Source organism: Oryzias latipes, chromosome 22, assembly GCF_053564925.1.
Source record: "Oryzias latipes strain Hd-rR chromosome 22, Olatipes_Hd-rR_3.1".
Classification (NCBI taxonomy): Eukaryota; Metazoa; Chordata; class Actinopteri; order Beloniformes; family Adrianichthyidae; genus Oryzias; species Oryzias latipes.
In genome coordinates, this window is record NC_136258.1 from 25,496,998 (window position 1) to 25,515,974 (window position 18,977).

The 18,977-nt window shown below is 39.6% G+C and overlaps 1 protein-coding gene across 1 annotated transcript in view; it reads left to right on the plus strand.

Annotated features, from left to right (window-relative positions):
• grin3ba (glutamate receptor, ionotropic, N-methyl-D-aspartate 3Ba) overlaps nt 1-18,720 on the plus strand; it is a 186,301-nt gene extending 167,581 nt beyond the window's left edge. Inside the window, exons 9-12 of the mRNA XM_023951528.2 lie at nt 10,456-10,607; nt 12,603-12,767; nt 13,902-13,969; nt 17,561-18,720. Coding sequence (XP_023807296.1) covers nt 10,456-10,607; nt 12,603-12,767; nt 13,902-13,969; nt 17,561-18,527 — 1,352 coding nt within the window. The 3' untranslated portion in view covers nt 18,528-18,720. The remainder of the gene's footprint in view (nt 1-10,455; nt 10,608-12,602; nt 12,768-13,901; nt 13,970-17,560) is intronic.
• The last annotated feature ends 257 nt before the right edge of the window (nt 18,721-18,977 follow it).

Genomic DNA, 18,977 nt, shown 5'->3' on the forward strand with positions numbered 1-18,977 from the left:
ACAGAACCGCCTTGAAATGAAGTTGATTCATGTTTTTTTTACCTGGGGACCCAGTGACGTGCACTCACTTGGTGAGAAAAGAGCAAAATTGTGTGGTTTGAAGGAAAAAAGCCCTAAAACTCAAGTGGACTCCACTTTGACTCACACATACATTTGTGACAACAACTTCTCTGATGTAGCAGCAACCATTAAAGTGCTACCTTTAGCTGGAAATGCATTTCCATTTCAGGGTTAGTATAATAGAAACAAAAACTCTCATTCAATAAACTTCCTGCTATTTTTGAAAAGGATTCAGAAATTATTTAGAGGAAATAAGTGTCCCAGACCTACAGTAGCATTGAGACTTTTGTTCCCATGTCTGTACATAGGGCAGCAGTGGTCCTAACTCCCAGGCTGAGGACGGGTACCGGTCCGTGGGACAGTTGGTGTAGGGCTGCAGTAAAAACAAAAAACAGGAGTCTTCGCTCTAAGTATGGATTTATTGCAACAGTTCCAACATACCAACTCCACGCTGCATAATATTCAGAAACCGTCTGTCTAACGTTACGTGGATGCTGCTAATAAAGTTGCCCAGACAGTGGATTTACATTCATCATTATATTTAGAAAATACCAGTATCTTTCAATGAGGCTGAAGTTGGCATCTTATTTTTTTAGCTTTCACTGTGACAGTTCCTACACAAAAATCGAGAGTACAAGTAAAGTTTAAACCAGCTGCAGATATTTTACAGAGGATGAAGATACATTTTACCCTCAAAAGTTGAGGGAAACTGGAGGCTAAACAAAAGAAAATGGAGGCACACTTTAGCCTCGTACAGGCTGGTCCATGAAAATGTTGTCGGACATTAAAGCGGTCCGTGTCCTCGAAAAGGTTGAGGAGCACTGGTCTAAGAAAGTGTTGCAGCCCATAAATGGGCTCCTCTGCTCCTCTTCACCAGTAAATTTACTGAAGAGGAGCAGGAAGGTTAGAGCTACAGAAGCAGCCAGGCTGGGATTGGTGGATATATTCCAACAGAGCATGCTGTGAGTAAAGTTTACAGACACGGATTTCAGTTTATTTCAAAGCTGTGGAGGACGGGAAGTTGGATTCACTGTCCAAAAATAGCAATGTGCTGCAGGTGTTCTCCTGATTTTGAAGCAACAGTGATAATTCTGGGTATCCGGCGTATAATTATGTGGCGCTGCCGTGTTAAAACCGTTTCTGCACTGTTTCAACAGCTTTCTGTCCTAACTCCTTTTAGCATTTGCAGAGGAGTAAATGAGTTAGACAGGGAAGAAGCAGCCCATCCTTGGCCTCCAAATCCTCCAGAACTCAGTGGGAATGGCAAGATGTGTTGGAAAAAACAAATCCTTTTTTGGAACGGGCTAAATAACAGTTGGTTGGCTGTTTGTTTACATAATTTGGGGAAGATTCTGCTGTCAATCACAAATGACCAAAACAAGTTATTTCAATATTCTTTTGACTCTTAAGAAATAATTAGTAAATCTGTTTTGTTTTTCCAATCTTTATGGTTTTTTTTTGGTTTCGTTGTTATAAACTGAAGTGATTTTTAAAAGACAACTGTCTCTGTGTGGGAATTTGAGTGACGGCTTTGGGATTTGAAGCCCTGTGATGGAGTGCGAAAGTGTCTGGGAGAAAGAATCAAAACAAATGACAAGTGGCGGCCCACTCTTATTTCTCTGTTTGACTGAGCGCTCTAAAGAAACGTGGATGGAGATAGGCCGATGACAGAGGAATGCTGTCTGACGGGTGGAAATAAAAAAGGAAGAGGAGGAAGAAGCACAGAGACAAAGCGGCAGACGAGCTGAAAGACGAAAAGAAGAATGGAGTGAAGCAGAAAATGAACAAAAGTGAAGGGATGGCAGAGATAAGGAAGGGATTAGAAGAGGACAAGCCCAGCAGCAATGGTGGGAGAGAACTGACCTGAGGGAGGCAAATAGGATGATTGTCGTGATGGGAGAAGGAAAGGTAAAGAAAGGAGGAATTGTGCAGAGAGAGACGACAGGACGGAGGCAAAGGAAGGGAAGCAAAGACAGTTTTTGTCATGTAGGAAGCAGAGTGTGACAGATGCGTGAACCTCGCTCTTCTCTGTTGCTGTCCACAATCCCCATCAGACTCACACACCTTGACAGGCCCGTAACACACACACACACATACATAAGCGCACTAACAAACAATTGCTATGTCTGGGACGAGCACACCTTAAAAAACGCTTGTAGGAAAAATGAAAGGAAGCAACAACCTAAGGAATCAGGGCTAAACATTTTTCTAAATTTTTGATTCACACTGCAAAAACAGGCCCCGTTAGAAATAACTCAAAAAAATTAAAAATTAAACAACAGTTGCTTTAATTATGCAAAAAAAATCTTCAGTGTAATCTTCAGTGTAATCTCCAAAGGGGTAAAATTGGTCTTACCAATAGTTCTTTTTTTAGGAAAGATTTTTTTTATTTTTCTTGCGAGACAGAAAAGATCATTTTCTTTAGTTTCCTATAGATTCAGTTTTGGGCAGAATTTTTATGTTATGTTTTGTTTTTGGCAAAATCTCTGAAAATATTAAAACACCATTCTGCAAATTAAAGCAGTAAATGCTGGAATAAGGTATTTTAATTGCAGTTTTAATGATAAATATAATATTTGTTATTATATTGGTCTCATTACACCATAGTATGCCAGATGAATTCATGCATACTAAAGATTATAGCATACTGATTCACCTAGTCATATTTGCTCACTTAAAGTTCTATTTATGTGTTTGAGTACTGTTCAAGCCTTATTTGATTACCCAAACTCCTTTTGTCAGATTTGTTTAAGCTCAGCCAGGTTACATTGAATTTCAGGTCACTTTATTCATGGTCTGCTAGCTTCAGATCCAAATCCAGCTGAACCACTTGAGGAGCCCAACACTTTTTTTTCACATTTTTAATGCTCAAATAGCAAAAAAGAAAGTAAAATCTCAATGCACCACCGGTTTTCTTTCGTAAATCTCTTATGAGGTTTTATACATGTGCACTGGCCTGATTTTGGCTCCCATTTTCACCCATAAATGCCGGCAAACACTTCTAACCTAGTCAGTCTTTTCCATACAAAAGCAAATAATTCCCTCTATTGGCAAATTCTGCTGCAAGAAAAGGAGACAAAAATAATTGACAGGTACTCTCTACCCGTTAAATGAAGTTAATGTTAAAATGGTATTTAAAAGAACACCTTCTTTGCTGTGGTTCTTTTCACATCACAGTGTGGTGCCTGGATTTAAACAGGATGTGGAAAAAAGATTAAAATAAATATAAGAGACTGGTTCTAACATCAGATTTACAAAGAAAGTAAAACAAAATAGAAGCAGGTGATAAAATCTCTGTGTAAATGTGAGGTTACACTGACAGAAAGATAAATCCCCAGCAAGTAAAACCAAGGTGTGCCTATGCAAAAGAGGCAAAGTGACAGGAATGTGGGATTTTCCAAACAGATCCCCCGCTGAACCCGAAGCAGTTCAGTAGATACAATAAAAACTTTAAAAAGTGACAAAAAAAGCAAACAGCTCTGACAGAGCCACAACTTTACAAAAACAGAATAAATTATTTAAAAATAGAAAATTTTAAAGGCTTCCTAAAAACCCAATCTGTAGGTTTGTGCATTTCCCACAATGATTTTAACCCTATAAAGACCACTACATCTAAGAAGTGACAGAAAATTCAATTTTTTAGAATTCATTTGTTTTTTAACCCTTTGATGAAATCCCCCCTAAAAAGTTAGGGATTAGATATAGAGGTATAGATAGTATTAATGATGATACATTGAGTGATTTGGTAAGTTTTTGCTGACGACAATGTTAGTTAAACATATGAACAATATTTGACATGAGTGTTCAGGCGGAAAAGACCCTTATTTATCCACTGTCTCCAATTTGATACACACATTTCTAACATGGTGGAAATGTATTATAAAGAATTCGTTATCAATAAATTTTCATTCTGTCAAAACAAGTACTAATTTAAAAAAATGAATGACAATAGATGAGTTATTCTCACCATAAAGTTTTGAAAATTAGTTAAATTTTTTCCACTAGAAGTGTTTTTGAGATTTCATAAGGTAGCCATTTTGAAATGAGCAGGAAAAGCCCTTCTACCGCCCCTAGTGGAAGTATGATGAACTACCGGGCAGAAAACGCAGTTAAATACAATGGGTTTTTAAGGAAAGTTTGGATCATGCTAATGAGATAAGGGCCTCAGAAATGCATGTGTCATATTTGACGCAAATGATTATATGACGTTAAAAAGATTCTATATTTCCAAACTGAAAAAGGTACGTTTATTATACCATGGTCTGGTGAATACTCGACTTTGATTGGCTGCTGGGTCTGGATTAAAAAAGTGATAATCCACAGTGATACTGCACACCTAAAAAAGAAGTTCTGGTCACATAGCTTCAATGTTCTATATCACTGCGCTGGCTTCTTTAAAACAAACTTTTGCTTCATCATCTGGACAAAAACCAGCGGTAGGAGGTGAACTTTCTCTCTGAACTGATGCTAGGTTTTTTACCTCTCGAGACGATGAGCACATATATTGCTTTCCTTTCCCGCTGCAATTGAGGTTGGTGCATCTAAACCAAGAAAATAACAAGAAAAAAGTACTTAAAACTAACTGAATATTTCAATTTTGTAAGTGACCATAGTATAAGCAGGATATTGTCCTTCGAGGTGTGCATTATCAGAAATGAAGCACGCCGTGGAAGCCTGAACCATCCAAACCAAAGTGGAGGATTGTTGCTTCCACAAAGCAACATTTAAGTTATGTGACTGGAACTTCCATTTTAGTTGTGCATTATCACTTTTAATCCACACCCAACAGCCATTCAGAATCGAGTATTTACCCGAACCATGGTGTAAGTAAGGGTTAATGACTGACAAAGTATGCATTATCAGAAATTAATGCACGATGTGGAAGCCTGAACCGTCCGACGCAAAGCAGGGGATGGTTGCTTCCGTGAAGAGCGGTAGTTTAACCCAATTATACCATGATCACTTACAAAATAAATAAATATTCAACCAGTTTTTAATGCTTTATTCTTGTTATTTTTGTGGTCTGGATCACTTTTTTCACCAAAAGTAGACTATTTGTTGCGAGATGCGGCGGAGCATCCATAGCTCTGACATCCAATCTCAACTGTAGCTGCAAAGGAAAGCGATAAATATGCTGATGGTCATGATGGGTTAAATGAAGCATCAGTTCAGAGAGAAAGTTCACCTATTACCGCTTGTTTTTGTCCAGATGATGAAGCAAAAGTTTGTTTTAAAGAACCCAGTGCAGTTAAACAGTACATTTAAGCTACGTATGTGACCGGAACTTATTTTACTTTCTTTTTAGGCGTGCGGTTATCATTTTAATGCACACCCAGCAGCCCCTCAGAATCGTGTATTCACCCAGAACATGGTATAATTTCTGATAATGCACACTTCGTCTGCCATTGTCCCTAGAAATTTTGTTTCATCAATCCCATGATCAGTAGTATATTTTTTTACTTTGATTCTTATTGTTGTTGTTCACTTTTTGGTATATCCCTTCGGTGGTCGCCACAGCAAATCAGATTTGACTGTTTTGCACAGGTGCTTTGGCAGAGAGTTTTACACTGGGTGCCTCCTGACACAACCCTGTATTTTATCCAGGCTGGGGACTGGCACAGCGGAAACCCAGATCTGAGTTCCTTTGTGGCTACACAGTCAGGCAGTAGCATGAAATCTTTCCTGCGTGCCAATCCTCAGCCAACTGAGCCGTCCAGCCGCTTTGATTTAGCTTCTTATAGTCAGCAGCTTATTCAGTTGCATTTTTTTGAAACTAAATATAGTGAATCAATGTTGTTCCTAGAAAACTATATCCCAAAGGTAGTTTTATTGAGCATAATACTTGATTGATACTTTATGTATGCTAATATGGTTGAGGACCTCGGCGGTCTACCTCAGGTACTTCAGCTAAAGATCTAATGTTTCCTACAGAATGCTTTATAAAAAGGAAAATGTATTCTTTTTGTGCTCAGGGATTGCCCTTCCCCTCCAATCGTGTTCAGAGGAACTGAACTATGTTTGGTCTTTTGTACTTGCTTTAGTTTTGGTCTGTAACTGCAGGGGACTTGTATGAAGTGAGCATAGTGTGAGCTCTGAGTGTATAACTTGCGTCATACTGTAAGCTGCACTGAGGTTCTTGCTGCTTAAGGCTTTGCTGATGAGGTCAGGCTAGGTCAGTGTTGGGGGGGGTCCGGCTGCGCTTGATGCTGTGTGGGTGACTTTTATGGAATCTGACAACGCCATGACTAAAGATTGGGGCATTCACTTCAAGTTTAAATCGGTCTGCTTTTTATACTATTTAGATGGAATTTTAAGACACACACAAATGGGTGGCTGTGGTGCAAAGGTAAAGCACTCAATGTCTGGTCGGAAGGTCGCAGATTTGGTTCCCACCTTGCTTGCCCGTATGTCGAAGTGTGCAAGACACTGAACCCCACACTGCACCTGGTGTTCACAGTTATCACCGTTCATTGCAGCTGAGCTTCTTTGAATGTGCGTATGGGTGAATGGGACTTGTGACTGCAAAGCACTTTGGAGCTTAATCAAGATTCTTTTTTTTAAGAACTATATACATTTTAGGCCATGCCATAAAACCATTGACTGTGTTTGAGAACTGGTCCGAGTGATTGTGACGTCACCCATAAACCATTAAATTTTTCTGGTTCAAGCAAAATAAAGTCAATTCAGTCGCCATTTTTTCTTAATACAGACATCGCTATGGTAGAACCAGACGTCATAAGTAAGCAGTGACTGGGCCAGGTCGATCTGAGTCAACAATTCTCTGGCAACAACTTTCGCCAATCAGGAGGGAGCTTGCTGGACGGCCACACCCCTACCACTTGAAAGCGGGCTCAGGAGAATCTGACAAATGTTTCAAACAATGGACGTTGGGGCCAGCAGACACCACATACTTTTATTGCCCCTACAGTAGAAATATTATAAAAAATATGATTACCAAAAACATGTTAAAAAGGGAGCAGAGCAAGAATGGTTATTCACATATGTATTGACTGAGTAAAACCTGTATATTTCTCCATAGAAGTCTATGAGATTTTGGCTTCTTAGAGTGTGCTGGCACTCAGAGGGGTCATTTAGTCCAGTTCTCATTTACAGTCAGCGCATAAAACAGAAAAAAATGTGTGCTGTATATAAACATGAAGCTTTGAATTCTTTAGAGTGCTACAAGAAGAAAAATAAGTCGTCCCTGGTGCATTAAGGATGTACCTGGCAAAATGAACACCTTACTAATAGTGTCTGTTCCTCTCTGGTGTGGAGAACCTTTACTTGGATGACTACTTAACATTTTATAGTGAGAAAAATGAGAAACCAATTAAAGCTCATTACAAAGCCTGAAAACGCCACCTTTGTCACAGTGGGAGCCATAACTGGATTATTCATCTCCTTATGTCAGCTGAACTGGTAAAGTCATATCAGGTATCACATAAATATCTACAGAACATGGTGCATGATGGGAACAATGTGGCAACACATCTATTGTGTAATAATTTAGTACTTGACAGGCATTGATAGAGGTCAGTGAAGTTTACACTTAGAGTGGGGCCACAACAGCTGTTTGATCCAAACCAGAGTTTGTTTCCTCAAAAATGCTCTTTTGTTTTGCCGAATCTGCCCTTTACTTCACCCCCAGAGAAAACCTTGGGTGTAAGTTTGCTCTTTATAAATAAATGAAATTAGATTGAACTCTGGTGTGCACCAAATAGCAAACTATGTTTCACTTATAAACAAGGATCTTGGTTCACTTGCAAGTGACCTCTGATGTGAAATACTGCAGGTGAAAGCCACAAAGTAGGATTATAAATGGTTAGAGGCAGTAAAACTCTTCACTGCACACTTTATACACTTTTCTCAGACAGGCATTTACACTTTCATCATTTTCTCTTGTATAAACCCAGCCCTTATGCAGGGAAGTAGATTCCATTTTTAATCATTTAAGAGAGTCCTCATATTTCCGTTCGGTGCCTTTGCTCTTTCTAAGGTCCTCCATGTGGGACACCAAGACAAGTTGATCAGTACTGTTGACATTACAAAATTGTTACAAAATTGAGGTTTCGTCATTTTCTTTTTATGGTACAAAACGGTTAGATTTATAAAGATTTATAATCTAGTGGTAGAGTGTCCGTCCTGAGACTGGAAAGTCGTTAGTCCAATTTATTGTTGAGTCATACTAAAGACCATAAAAATGGGACCCAATTCCTTCTCAGCAAAAGGGGGTTGGGTCAGGCATGACTTATCTGTTCCAGAAAAAAAAATTTGTATGAATATTTGTGGCGTGCAAGATCCCAGACTAGTGATTTTGACAAATATTGTAAAGTATGTTATAAATACACAGGTAATTTATTTATTGCTCTAAAATTACAGAATAATGTTTGACTTTAAGCATTTAAACTAAACAAACTGAATGAGCTATTGTCACCGAAAGTACATAAACTGTTGGTGAAAGTTCACCTTTTACAAAATGAAACTATCATAAAATAAAATAAAAAAATTATCGAAACATGTCTGTAAAATGTTCATCTAAAGTGTGGGAGGTTTTTCTACTAGATAACAAAAAAGGAGTTTATAAAACATGTCTGTTGGAACCCTAGTGTCAGTTTAGAGTAAAGAACTTGGAATGTTTTCCAGCTGCTCCAGAGTCATTTTTATGTAGGTATTGCTGTGTCTTCATTTACTATCTTCTGGTCATCGATCTATTTTCATCAAAATTTAAGGATGGAAAAAAACTGTGGAGAACATTTTTAGGATTTTCTGTAAAATGGTGCAAAGCAACGCTAGCCGTGTTTACATGGGCAAAAGTAATCGGAAAGAATGCCTGATCGGAAGGAAAATGCGCCATGTAAACACGTCGTTCGGAATACTCTGCCCCGATCAGACTCGTTCGGATCAAAATTTCTTTCCGATCGAGATAGGTGGGTTATGCCGATTGTTGATCCGACCGTTGTTCATGTAAACGGTTCATTCCGTGTCACTTCTGCTCTGGTTTAACGTCATGCATAGACGGTGTTTTGCTCCAGAGAAAGCTTTGGAGCTCAAACAGGACCGATCGGCTGCTCTGCGTAGGCCCGGTGAGAAGCGCCGCTCCGCTCTCGCCCCTCTGGCTCTCCGCCTCTCCCCTCTCATACACCCTTCACGATGGGGGTGCCGAGGAGGAGCGCTTCGTGACCCGTGACGTCTGGACCCTGCGTGTTCCTGGCTCGTGTGCCGGTGGACCGAACGAAGCTGGGTTAATAACTTTGGGTTTGAGGGGAGGGAAGATGCTTTGTTACGTGTGGGTTTTGTTGTTTGTTTGTGTGTGACTGCGATCCGTCCTCGGTTAGCTGCTGTCAGGATAACCGTGTGTTCGAGCAGAGCTCGGACTTCTAGCACACACAGCGGCTTTGGGGCGGTGTGTGAGCTAAAAGCAGAAATGTCGCTCAGTCCTCCTTAGAAACTGTTCAAACAATCACATGGATTTGTGTTTCCAGTTGTGTCCCGACAAAATAAAGGCTGATGCTATTCCCACATATTTACGTGCAGCCAAGATGCAGATTGCGGCATATCCCGCATGGATATTATCAAACATTAAGGCTGGCCTAATGTTGTTAGCGCCTGTTAGCCTCTCCTTGGATCTCCGTTCTTCTACAAAAAAGCACTGCCCACACGGATTAAAAATAAAATGATGAGCGAACAGGCGCTTCATAATATTCATAACATTAATAAAAACACGCTTGGAAGATCGTCTCGTATATTAACGAGCTGCTGCATAAATGTATATGACAGCAAAGGTTTGTTTCCAGTGGGACTTATTTCCTTTTTCCGGTATTTTCAACACCACTGCGCATGCCCAAATGATTTATTCCGACCGAAAGTGAGACCATGTGAACGATCGTTCTAATCGGAAAAAGTTTTTCTGGGCCCATGTGCACGGTTGGATTTTAATCCGACCATTGATCCGATCAAGATATTTTTCCCATGTAACCACGGCTAGTGATGTTTGTATTTTGTTTATTGCTGAAGTTAACCAGAAAGTTGACAGAAAAAACTCTTGAATGTGCCATTGTTTAAAGTGATAAATCCCATTTCTTACCTTCTAAATCTCTGTTTTGTTGATTCTGATCTCCTGTTTTTATATGATGGTTTAGTAAGAATTGTGGTTTGATCTTTGAATTGTTGCTCTTGTTTGTGAATTGAAACGCCACCTAAGAAAGGATTCACAGCCCAACTAAATATTTTTTTTCTTAGAACATTCAAGAGTAAAAAAGAAAAAAGAAAAAGAACATTCAAGAGTATTTCTGTTTTTACCAAAAGAAATTTGACTCTCTCCCCCTTCAGCATGGATGTGGTCTCCAGTTCTGTTGCCTGTGGCGTGTGCATTTACGTCTTTGTACCTTCTTTCAGGTTATGGTATAGGCCTTCCCCAGGGCTCTCCTTTAACCCGCAACGTATCTGAGTTTGTGAGTCGCTACAAGTCTGATGGATTCATGGACATGCTACATGACAAATGGTATAAGGTTGTGCCCTGCGGAAAGAGAGTCTTTGCGGTGACTGAGGTAAGTCATCAGTGGAAGTGTTCATATTCTGTACGTGTGTGGTGTGTAAAGCAAAGCCTCCTGCTCTGTACTTCTATAAATGAATCTCCCTCTGGGACACTGAAAAGATTGGCCACCAGCTCCGCATACAGACAGCCTCACATACACACAAAGACATAAAATCACATAAAGTCAGCCCTGTTCACTGACCTTAACCACAGTTTCAGGCTCATACTCTCAGGGCATCAATACTGATTTGTCTTCAGGGTATGTAACTGGGGAGTTCTTCCCTTACTTTTTTCTCTCCCTCTTTTTCGGAAGTGGTATTCTAAACAGTGAACACTGTCTATATCTCTGTTGCTTGTTTGTGAAGAAAAAGGCTGTTCAGCTCCCTCCAGACATCCTTTTTAAATCCCACTTGAAAGTTGAATCATGGTTCAAAATGCAATTATGCAACCCTAACTTCACCCTGCACTAGAAAGTTATTTGTCTTCATCCCATCTGAAGCAAAGAGAGTGCGCTCTTCAGAAAAAAAATAAAAGGGGGGCATTAGTGCAGACCTGCCCCCCGGATCAGAAGTGAAAGAGGGTCACTCTTGTCACTGATGAATTTGCCGAGTCAGCACTGGGCTAATTGCCATCAGAGGCAGTTCATAAATGAGCTGGGTGGAGAAAACGTGATTATGGAGCACTGGAAGAGCCCCTCACCGCCTCCTCCCACCACGACAAAGATTCACTAGATAGACATTGTGTCAGGGGGGATTTGGGTGAAGCAAATTGCACTTAAATCATTTTTTTTTCCTCTCCCTGCTTAATGCTTTCTTTTTATTAATCTTAACTTGGCTGTCCTCCTTTTTTCTCTCTAGACCATTATGTCGTTAAAGCAGCTTTATTCGCTTTCAGCTAAAATAGGTGCATAATGTCAGAATTATTCTTGTATTGGCCAAATTTGCTATTTTGTAAATCTAAATGATTATTTAATGCCTTTTATCCTCCATTTGCATCAAACTCTTCTAAACTAAGGGGTTGCAAGGGCTGACTATAGAAAGTTCCAGAAATAAGGTTTCAATTTTGATCAGTCATAACTTTGTTTTATTAATACATTTGTAAAACATATTTTACTCATATTTGCAATTTTCTTTCCAAAAGGTTTTGAAAAAGATTCAAAGCCTCAAAACTTCAAACCAACTTTGAAAATGGTGGCATTTTTCTGATGATGGAGGACACATATGTAAAAATTTTGATTCAAAATTGCATTTATGAGTATTTGTTTATTTAAATCGTTGTGAATCTGGAGCCATTTGAAAAAGAGCATATTTGTTACACATAAAATACGCTGGGAGGGTCACAAAATCCCTGCTCCGCCTTAATCTGGTGCATCCACTAGAAGACAAATAGATCCATGTCCGTCTTTGATTTCCTCGTCAGAGCTGCCATCTGGATCTAAACGGTACGGCTGGATAGCTCCAGTATAACAACTTTTTGTTGGATCAGTAATGCCGGGTTGGGGGTGTGAGGGGCTGTAAGCTAGTGGGAGAGCGGGTAGATAGATTAATGACAGAAAGAGGAGGCATCCGGCCTACAACGCGGATGTAAATTTCTAATGAATTAATGCCACTCTTAGAAATATGACAGAGTTTGGCGAAAAACGGCATAATCACCATTAAAAGACCACTGGGAACGCTTTGAAAAAAGATCAAAGATGATCGGAGTGGGACTTTAACTAAAAATAGTGAGACCTTTTGGCCAAGCTAAGACATGGCAACCTTCCATTTATTGGCAGCTTTAAAAAATCTAAATCGCAGCAAAAATCTGCTTCAGTTTGATTAAAAAGGGAAATGTTCAGATCAGGAACCTTTTCTTTTAAATAAAGCTGTTCAGATGAATGCAAATACATCTTGTTTGTTGTTTATTTCCTAAAAAAAGGGGGGGGGGAACTTCTAGAAAAAACCAAGAACCTATTATCCAACATCCGATCATTAACTTTAGCATTCGTATCTTGGATTTATTCCCCCAGACTCTGCAAATGGGGATCCAGCATTTTTCCGGCCTGTTTGTCCTGCTTTGCATTGGTGTTGGTGGAGCCCTGTTAACCCTGGCAGGTGAACACACCTTCTATCACCTGGTCATCCCCCGCCTGCGCCGCTCGCACACGCTGCAGTACTGGCTGCATACCAGCCAGGTGAGAAAAGCACTGACATGCATGCATGCATGCACGCTGCCACATGCAAACAGCAGGTCTCACTCACTGAACCACATGCAAGGCGAAAGATCCATGCAGCACAAACCCCAACACTGCTGATTCTTATGCAGACATCGTATGCCCCCTACTGCTGGTAACGGGTATTACCACGTTAATTTATGTCATTATTTTTCCCTTATATTTGATTAGGCTGTAGATCACAATGGACATATTAAATTAGAATTTCTTTACAAAATTATGACAGTAATTGCATTCATTAATGCAAATAAAGTTATATGTTAATCACATAATTTGATTTTAATGTGGCCTATAAATAATTAAACCATTAAAAACTATTTACATGAAGTGTTTGTGGCTCCATTTCTTATCAGCTTTGATTTTAGGTATATTACACACACACACACACACACACACCAAAAAAAGCCCAGGCTGCAGGTTTTTTTTAGGTATTAATGACAGTATGTGAAAGAGCAAAAAAAAGAACAACAAAGTGGGAATTTAAAGGTCACATGTTGTTGTGTTTTATGCAACGCCAGCCATTAATAAATAAGATGCCTGCGGTGATTTTTTATTTTTTTACTTTGCTGAGGAGATAATGGAAGCAGCATTTGAAAAATGAAGACTGCTCACATTGTTTGCTTCATCTCTCTAAAAGGGCAGCTAGTCCCGGACAGCCTCCAGCGTTCATCACAAAACCAGTGCAGTTATCTGGAAGCATGACGTCTGACGTAGTCCCTTGAGATTATCCCTATCTGTAATGAAAGTCTTATTTCCTGCACACGCATCTGAACATTTATGCAAATTACACAACCCTCACACCTAATGATGAGGTTTGGAAGTTTTCAAACTAGCCTAAGTCCTTTGATACTTAAATCAAATGAGCTTAAGCATCTTTAACTTTGACTAGTCAAATTTTTCAAACATGCAGAGATTGCCTCATTTTTAATTATTCAAATGAGTTCTCGAGCATTTTTTCATGCAAAAACCATCACAGATGATTCCTGAAAATGAAAGGAATAATTTCCAGCAGCTTCCCTGATTTTTTTTTTTTTCAGTTTTAATATTGTCTCGACACTTTCTTACCAATTTTTTTCCATCATTTTTTCCTTGCAGAAAATCCACAGAGCTCTCAACACCACATATGAGGACGTTGGAAAGGAGCTGACCGGCTTCGACCAAAAGTAATGAGCTCATTTCTGTGCCGCTTTCACTTTGGCAGCTTTGTGCCGTATTACTAATTTTAAAAACATTACAGTAGGAAATAGCCATCCCATTTTTACCCAACGAATTAAAAGTTTTCTGCCATGACATTTCTCATCCTCTCCTATGCAGACATTGTTTAAACCGCTAGAAAATGTATGGAAGTTCTATCAAAAACTGTTGCAATGATGGTAACTCCTGTAAAAAACTGAGATTAAAACTGCGATGTTTGGTTTGTTTGTTCTCAGGTATGTTTTGTTAGATAATATACAGTTTTCAGGTATTGCCCCCCATCTCTGTCTCCCTTACATTTGATCATTATCCACAGCTGTCTTCAGTTAAGTCAATCATCCTCAGTGTATTTAGGAGTCTGGTGTTTAGTTAAGTTCCTCTCTAGTTCCCTGCTGTTTGCTCACAGTTTTTGTTCCTTCCAGTTTTTTTCTTGTTTATTTATTAAAGACCCACTCTAAGGAAAATCATGTTTTTAACATGTTTTTCTAATGACTGAGGACATTAGGCTTAAAAATTGCATCTCTGAGTATGTCTTTGTTCAAATTGTTGTGAATTGGGAGCAGATGGGGGGGGGGGGGGGGGGGGAGTGAAAATACGCTGGCTGGACCACAAGTTGCTCCACTTAAACAAATCGCTCTCAGCAACAGGGAGGGTAAAGGGGGGGGGGGGGGGGGGTTTGCTCTATGCCAACAGTCCCGCCCAAAACTCAGAGGGAAATTTCTGATGTACTGTTGCTCTGCCGAAACTATGTCCTGCAAAATGGCAAATGTATCCAAAAACGGCATAATCCTAATTAAAAGACCACGAAGAACACTTATGGATCGAAGATCAAAAAATGATCAGAGTGGCTCTTTATAGTTAAGTTCCTGCCAGAACCCCAGTACCATGCATTTTTGTTTTTTTCATAACACTTCTAGAGGAAAAAAAAAAAACATGTTTTTACACCATAAGACCTCAGACCAGCATTTACATTTCTTCTCTATCATTCTCTTTTTGCTTTTTGATTAAAGGCAAAAACTTAAGGGGGACTACTTTTTTTATACAAGATTCTACTTTTAGAAGAATTTCTTTTCTGATCCAAAACTTTAATTGCTTGTAAAAAAAGTTAGACATATAAGAAAATTGAATCATTTTTATTAGTAAATGCACTTTTAAATAGAAAAATAACATAGACTGGCATATTTCAAGCCTTCATTTCTTGTAACTGATGACTATGGAATAGAAGAAAAAGGAAAACCCAAAATTCTGTGTCTCAGGAAGTTAGAATATAGAAAAAATGTCATGTATGACACTTGTGCTGTCACTCCTGATCAATCAATTAATCTAAACATCTGCAAAGGTTTCTTAAGCTTTTAGATGGTTTCTCAGTCTAGGTCTGTCACAGAGAATGAATGAATGAATGAATGAATGAATGAATGAATGAATGAATGAATGAATGAATGAATGAATGAATACATTGTTGTTTCTATTGTACGTTAGAACACTGTCAGTGTTCCAAAGTGTTTAAAAATAAAAATAAATTTAAAAATTGAGCAAATTAAGAACAAAAATTGAAACAACATAAAAAAAACAATCAAAGAAAGACATAATTGACAAGAATTAAGGAAAAATTAAAGAAAATGTGATGCCACACACTGCTGAGTTTTTAAAAGCCGTTCTAAGGGTCTTACGTTGATATCATGCACAGCACAGCAGAAATATTAGTCGTAAAAAATTACCAAAAAATAAGAAAGTTATGTGGAAGGGAAAAAAGTGGTGAGCAAAAGGTGCAGCAGCAATAAGGATAACTGCAGCCTTCAGAGGATTGTCAGGAGAACTTCATTCTAGAATTTGGAGGTATGGAATGAAGCTGAAGAGCATGAAGAGCACTACACAGACGAATACCAGACATGGGCTTCGCATTCCTTGGGTCAAGTCTCAATTGGCCAACAAATTCGCCTGACCTGAACCCAACAGAAAACCTGGAAAATGTGTGGGCTGATGTAAAGAGGAAGATGAGACACAGGATCCAACAGCGCCGATGACCTAAGGGGGGGCCATCAAATCCAGGCTCCATTAGACCTACACAGAGCCACAGGCTGATCACCTCCATGTCACACTGCATCGTTGCAATAATTCATAGGGAAGGAGGCCCCTTCGAGTATTGAGTGAATAAATAATGAACATAGTTTTCAGAGGCCTGACATTTGCACTTAGAAATGTGATATTCTAATTTTCTGTCTGAAGGTCAAAATCACCAAAACGATGAGAAATAAAGACTGAAAATCTTTACATGTGTGATGATTCTATGTCAAATAGGATTCTCACTTTTTGAATTGACTGAAAGAAAATGATGAAATTTCCCTCAATGTTCAAATATTTTGAGTCGTACCTTTGAATGACAAAACAGTTTTTTTATTAGCTCGGCAGTCTGACCTGTTAGTCGGTGAATGCACTGACCAGCCCGATGCTTTACATAATAAAGGAAGGGACTCGCATGCACCAACATACAAGTCATTTCATATTTACTCACCACAACAACTGGGATTATAGAAAGCCTGGAAAAACATTTAACCATAACAAACATGTTGATAATTTACATAGAATTTTGTAGTAATTATTCATGTTTTAAAAAAAGACACATTTCCCAAATTTAAATAGTTTTGCAGAATTTAAAGGCAAATATTACAGTAAAAGTACAAAAGTTAATGTGGTGTGTTTTTTTTTTTAAACCAGCTGCTTGGTAACTGTGTGATATAAAAGCTTTGTTTCTGTGCCTTTGGTTTTGCACACGGCTCTGCTTCAAATCCTCACCTTAGATTAAGCTTCCTATCATATCAGTGTATTTCTGAGCTCCTTCTCACCTGCGGTTCCCAACAACAACGCAAAAAATGAAAGGGAAAAGAGAGTAAAATATAATAATAATATCAAAAATGTAAGTTAAAACATGATAAATTGATGAAGGTTTTCATTTATGCTGTAGAAAAACATGAAAGCTCACATACTTGAGTTTTGCCATTTCCTTTGTTATCTCTGTGCTGCAGACAGTTTGTTTCAGAATAAAATATTAAAATATGAAAGCTGATCATCTTCATTTTTTCTCCTTTTGGTTGCTTGTGCTTTGCAGGTGTGTGGTTTTTAAACAACTGTTTTAATCGTGGTAATGTCATATTGGAAATTTTCTTCTGTCATTTCTCTAATTTAAATATTTCTTTGTGTTTGGTAGGACAATAACAAATGACATTTGGATGTTTAACTTCATTTTTAAGACCTTTTTGTATCATATTTTTAACAGTTAAAAACATATTTTTCAGATTATCTCTGTTTTCATTTTAGGATTAGAATTTGTCAAATTATATATCGGAGAAGGAATTTTCCCTGACACAGATGGGAAATGCTATTTTACTTCTTTTTTTTTTTTTTTAAATTTTTGGCTACTTTTGTTCTTTGGAAAAGTTACAATTTTTAACTAGAAAATATGAAGTCTTTCTGAATGTCATATGAGCCTACTTAATTCTATTAGGAATGCATCTCTGTGCAAAATGTTAATGTGTGTTTTTTTCCATGTTTTCTCCCACCAGCCCGTCCTCCTGCATCTCAGAGAATTGCACCCTCCACAGGAAACAGCAGCAGCAGCCTCCTCCTCCATCTCCAACTTCCTCCCTCCCTGCTTCCACCACAGCAGGGGGCACTGGCAACTCCTCCCCATCCCATGAAACCAAGGAAAAGCGGGTTCACTTTGACCTGGAGACTCTTCACAGCTACCGCCTGCGCACGCACACCGCGTCGGTGCGCGGCCGGCCCGGGATGGTCGGCCGGCCCGGCCTCGGCCTGGGGGGGTTGGGACTGGGCGGCCTGGGGAGTTTCACCTCTCCTGCTCAGATGAGCCTCCACGTCAACGGTGGCCCCGTTTCCACTCTGGCCTCCACAGGTTTGGTGCTCTCTCCCATTGGGAACAAAGCTGTGCAGACCAGCCTGTGGGAGGGGGAGCTTCAGGAGCTGCAGGAGAAGATCGAAATCTTCCGAAACCAGCTGAGAGAGGCTTTGGCTCGGAGAGCTGAGATCCAGAGCAGCCTGGAGCGAGAGAAAATTGGACTGCAGCGCAGGGACCCAAGCGTGGACAGCGAGAAAGACAAACCCAAGATACAAACTTTCAGCACCAACAAAATCAGCTCCGCTCAGCCCAAACTCCCAGAGAGAGACCGGACGAGCCAGCTCCAAACCCTGAACAATCAGCAGACGGGGAAAGCAAACCAACCGGGAGGAACTGGGACTGTGGAACGTGGAAGAAGCAGCCAGTTAAACACAGTCAACACTTTGGACAGAGGACGAGCCAACCAGCTGAGGCCTGCAGACTCTTTAACAGGAGAGAGGACTGGACAATCACACAGTTCCACAAGTTTGGAACGGAGTCGAGTCAGTGGAAGCATCACCATCCAAACACGAGACACTTCCAGCCTGGACAGACAGAAGGCTAACCTGTCACGCACTCTCAACACTTTGGAGAGGACAAAGGCCAACCAGCCAAGTATGAGCGGCGGGAAGTGATCAGCTGTTTCAGGCACCTTCTGTGTGGAGCAACGTGGGGGGTGGGGGGCGGGGCGGGGCAGTAGCATGCTCCTTACATAGCCGTGGGAAGATGGTTTGGACCTCAAGGCTTAAGTTTGCGAGATGTGAAACCTCAATTTATTTCTGTTTTCTGCTTTCAAAACCATCAAACCTTCAAACTAAAGCAAAAAAAGAGAATTTCAACAATCATGAATCTTATTTCACATGAAATCTTAAACCTGTAGTTCAAACAACAAACCAGAAATAAACAAACCAAAATGTCATTAGAATCTGAGGGTGGGGCGAAACCGACAAATGAAAACAACTTATCTGATATGAAAAAACAAAAACAAAACCTTTCTGACCCAAACTGAACACAAATTTTCTTGTTATTGGTATTTATTGCCTTTGTTGTTGCTTTATTCCTCCTTGATGATTTTCCTTTTATTT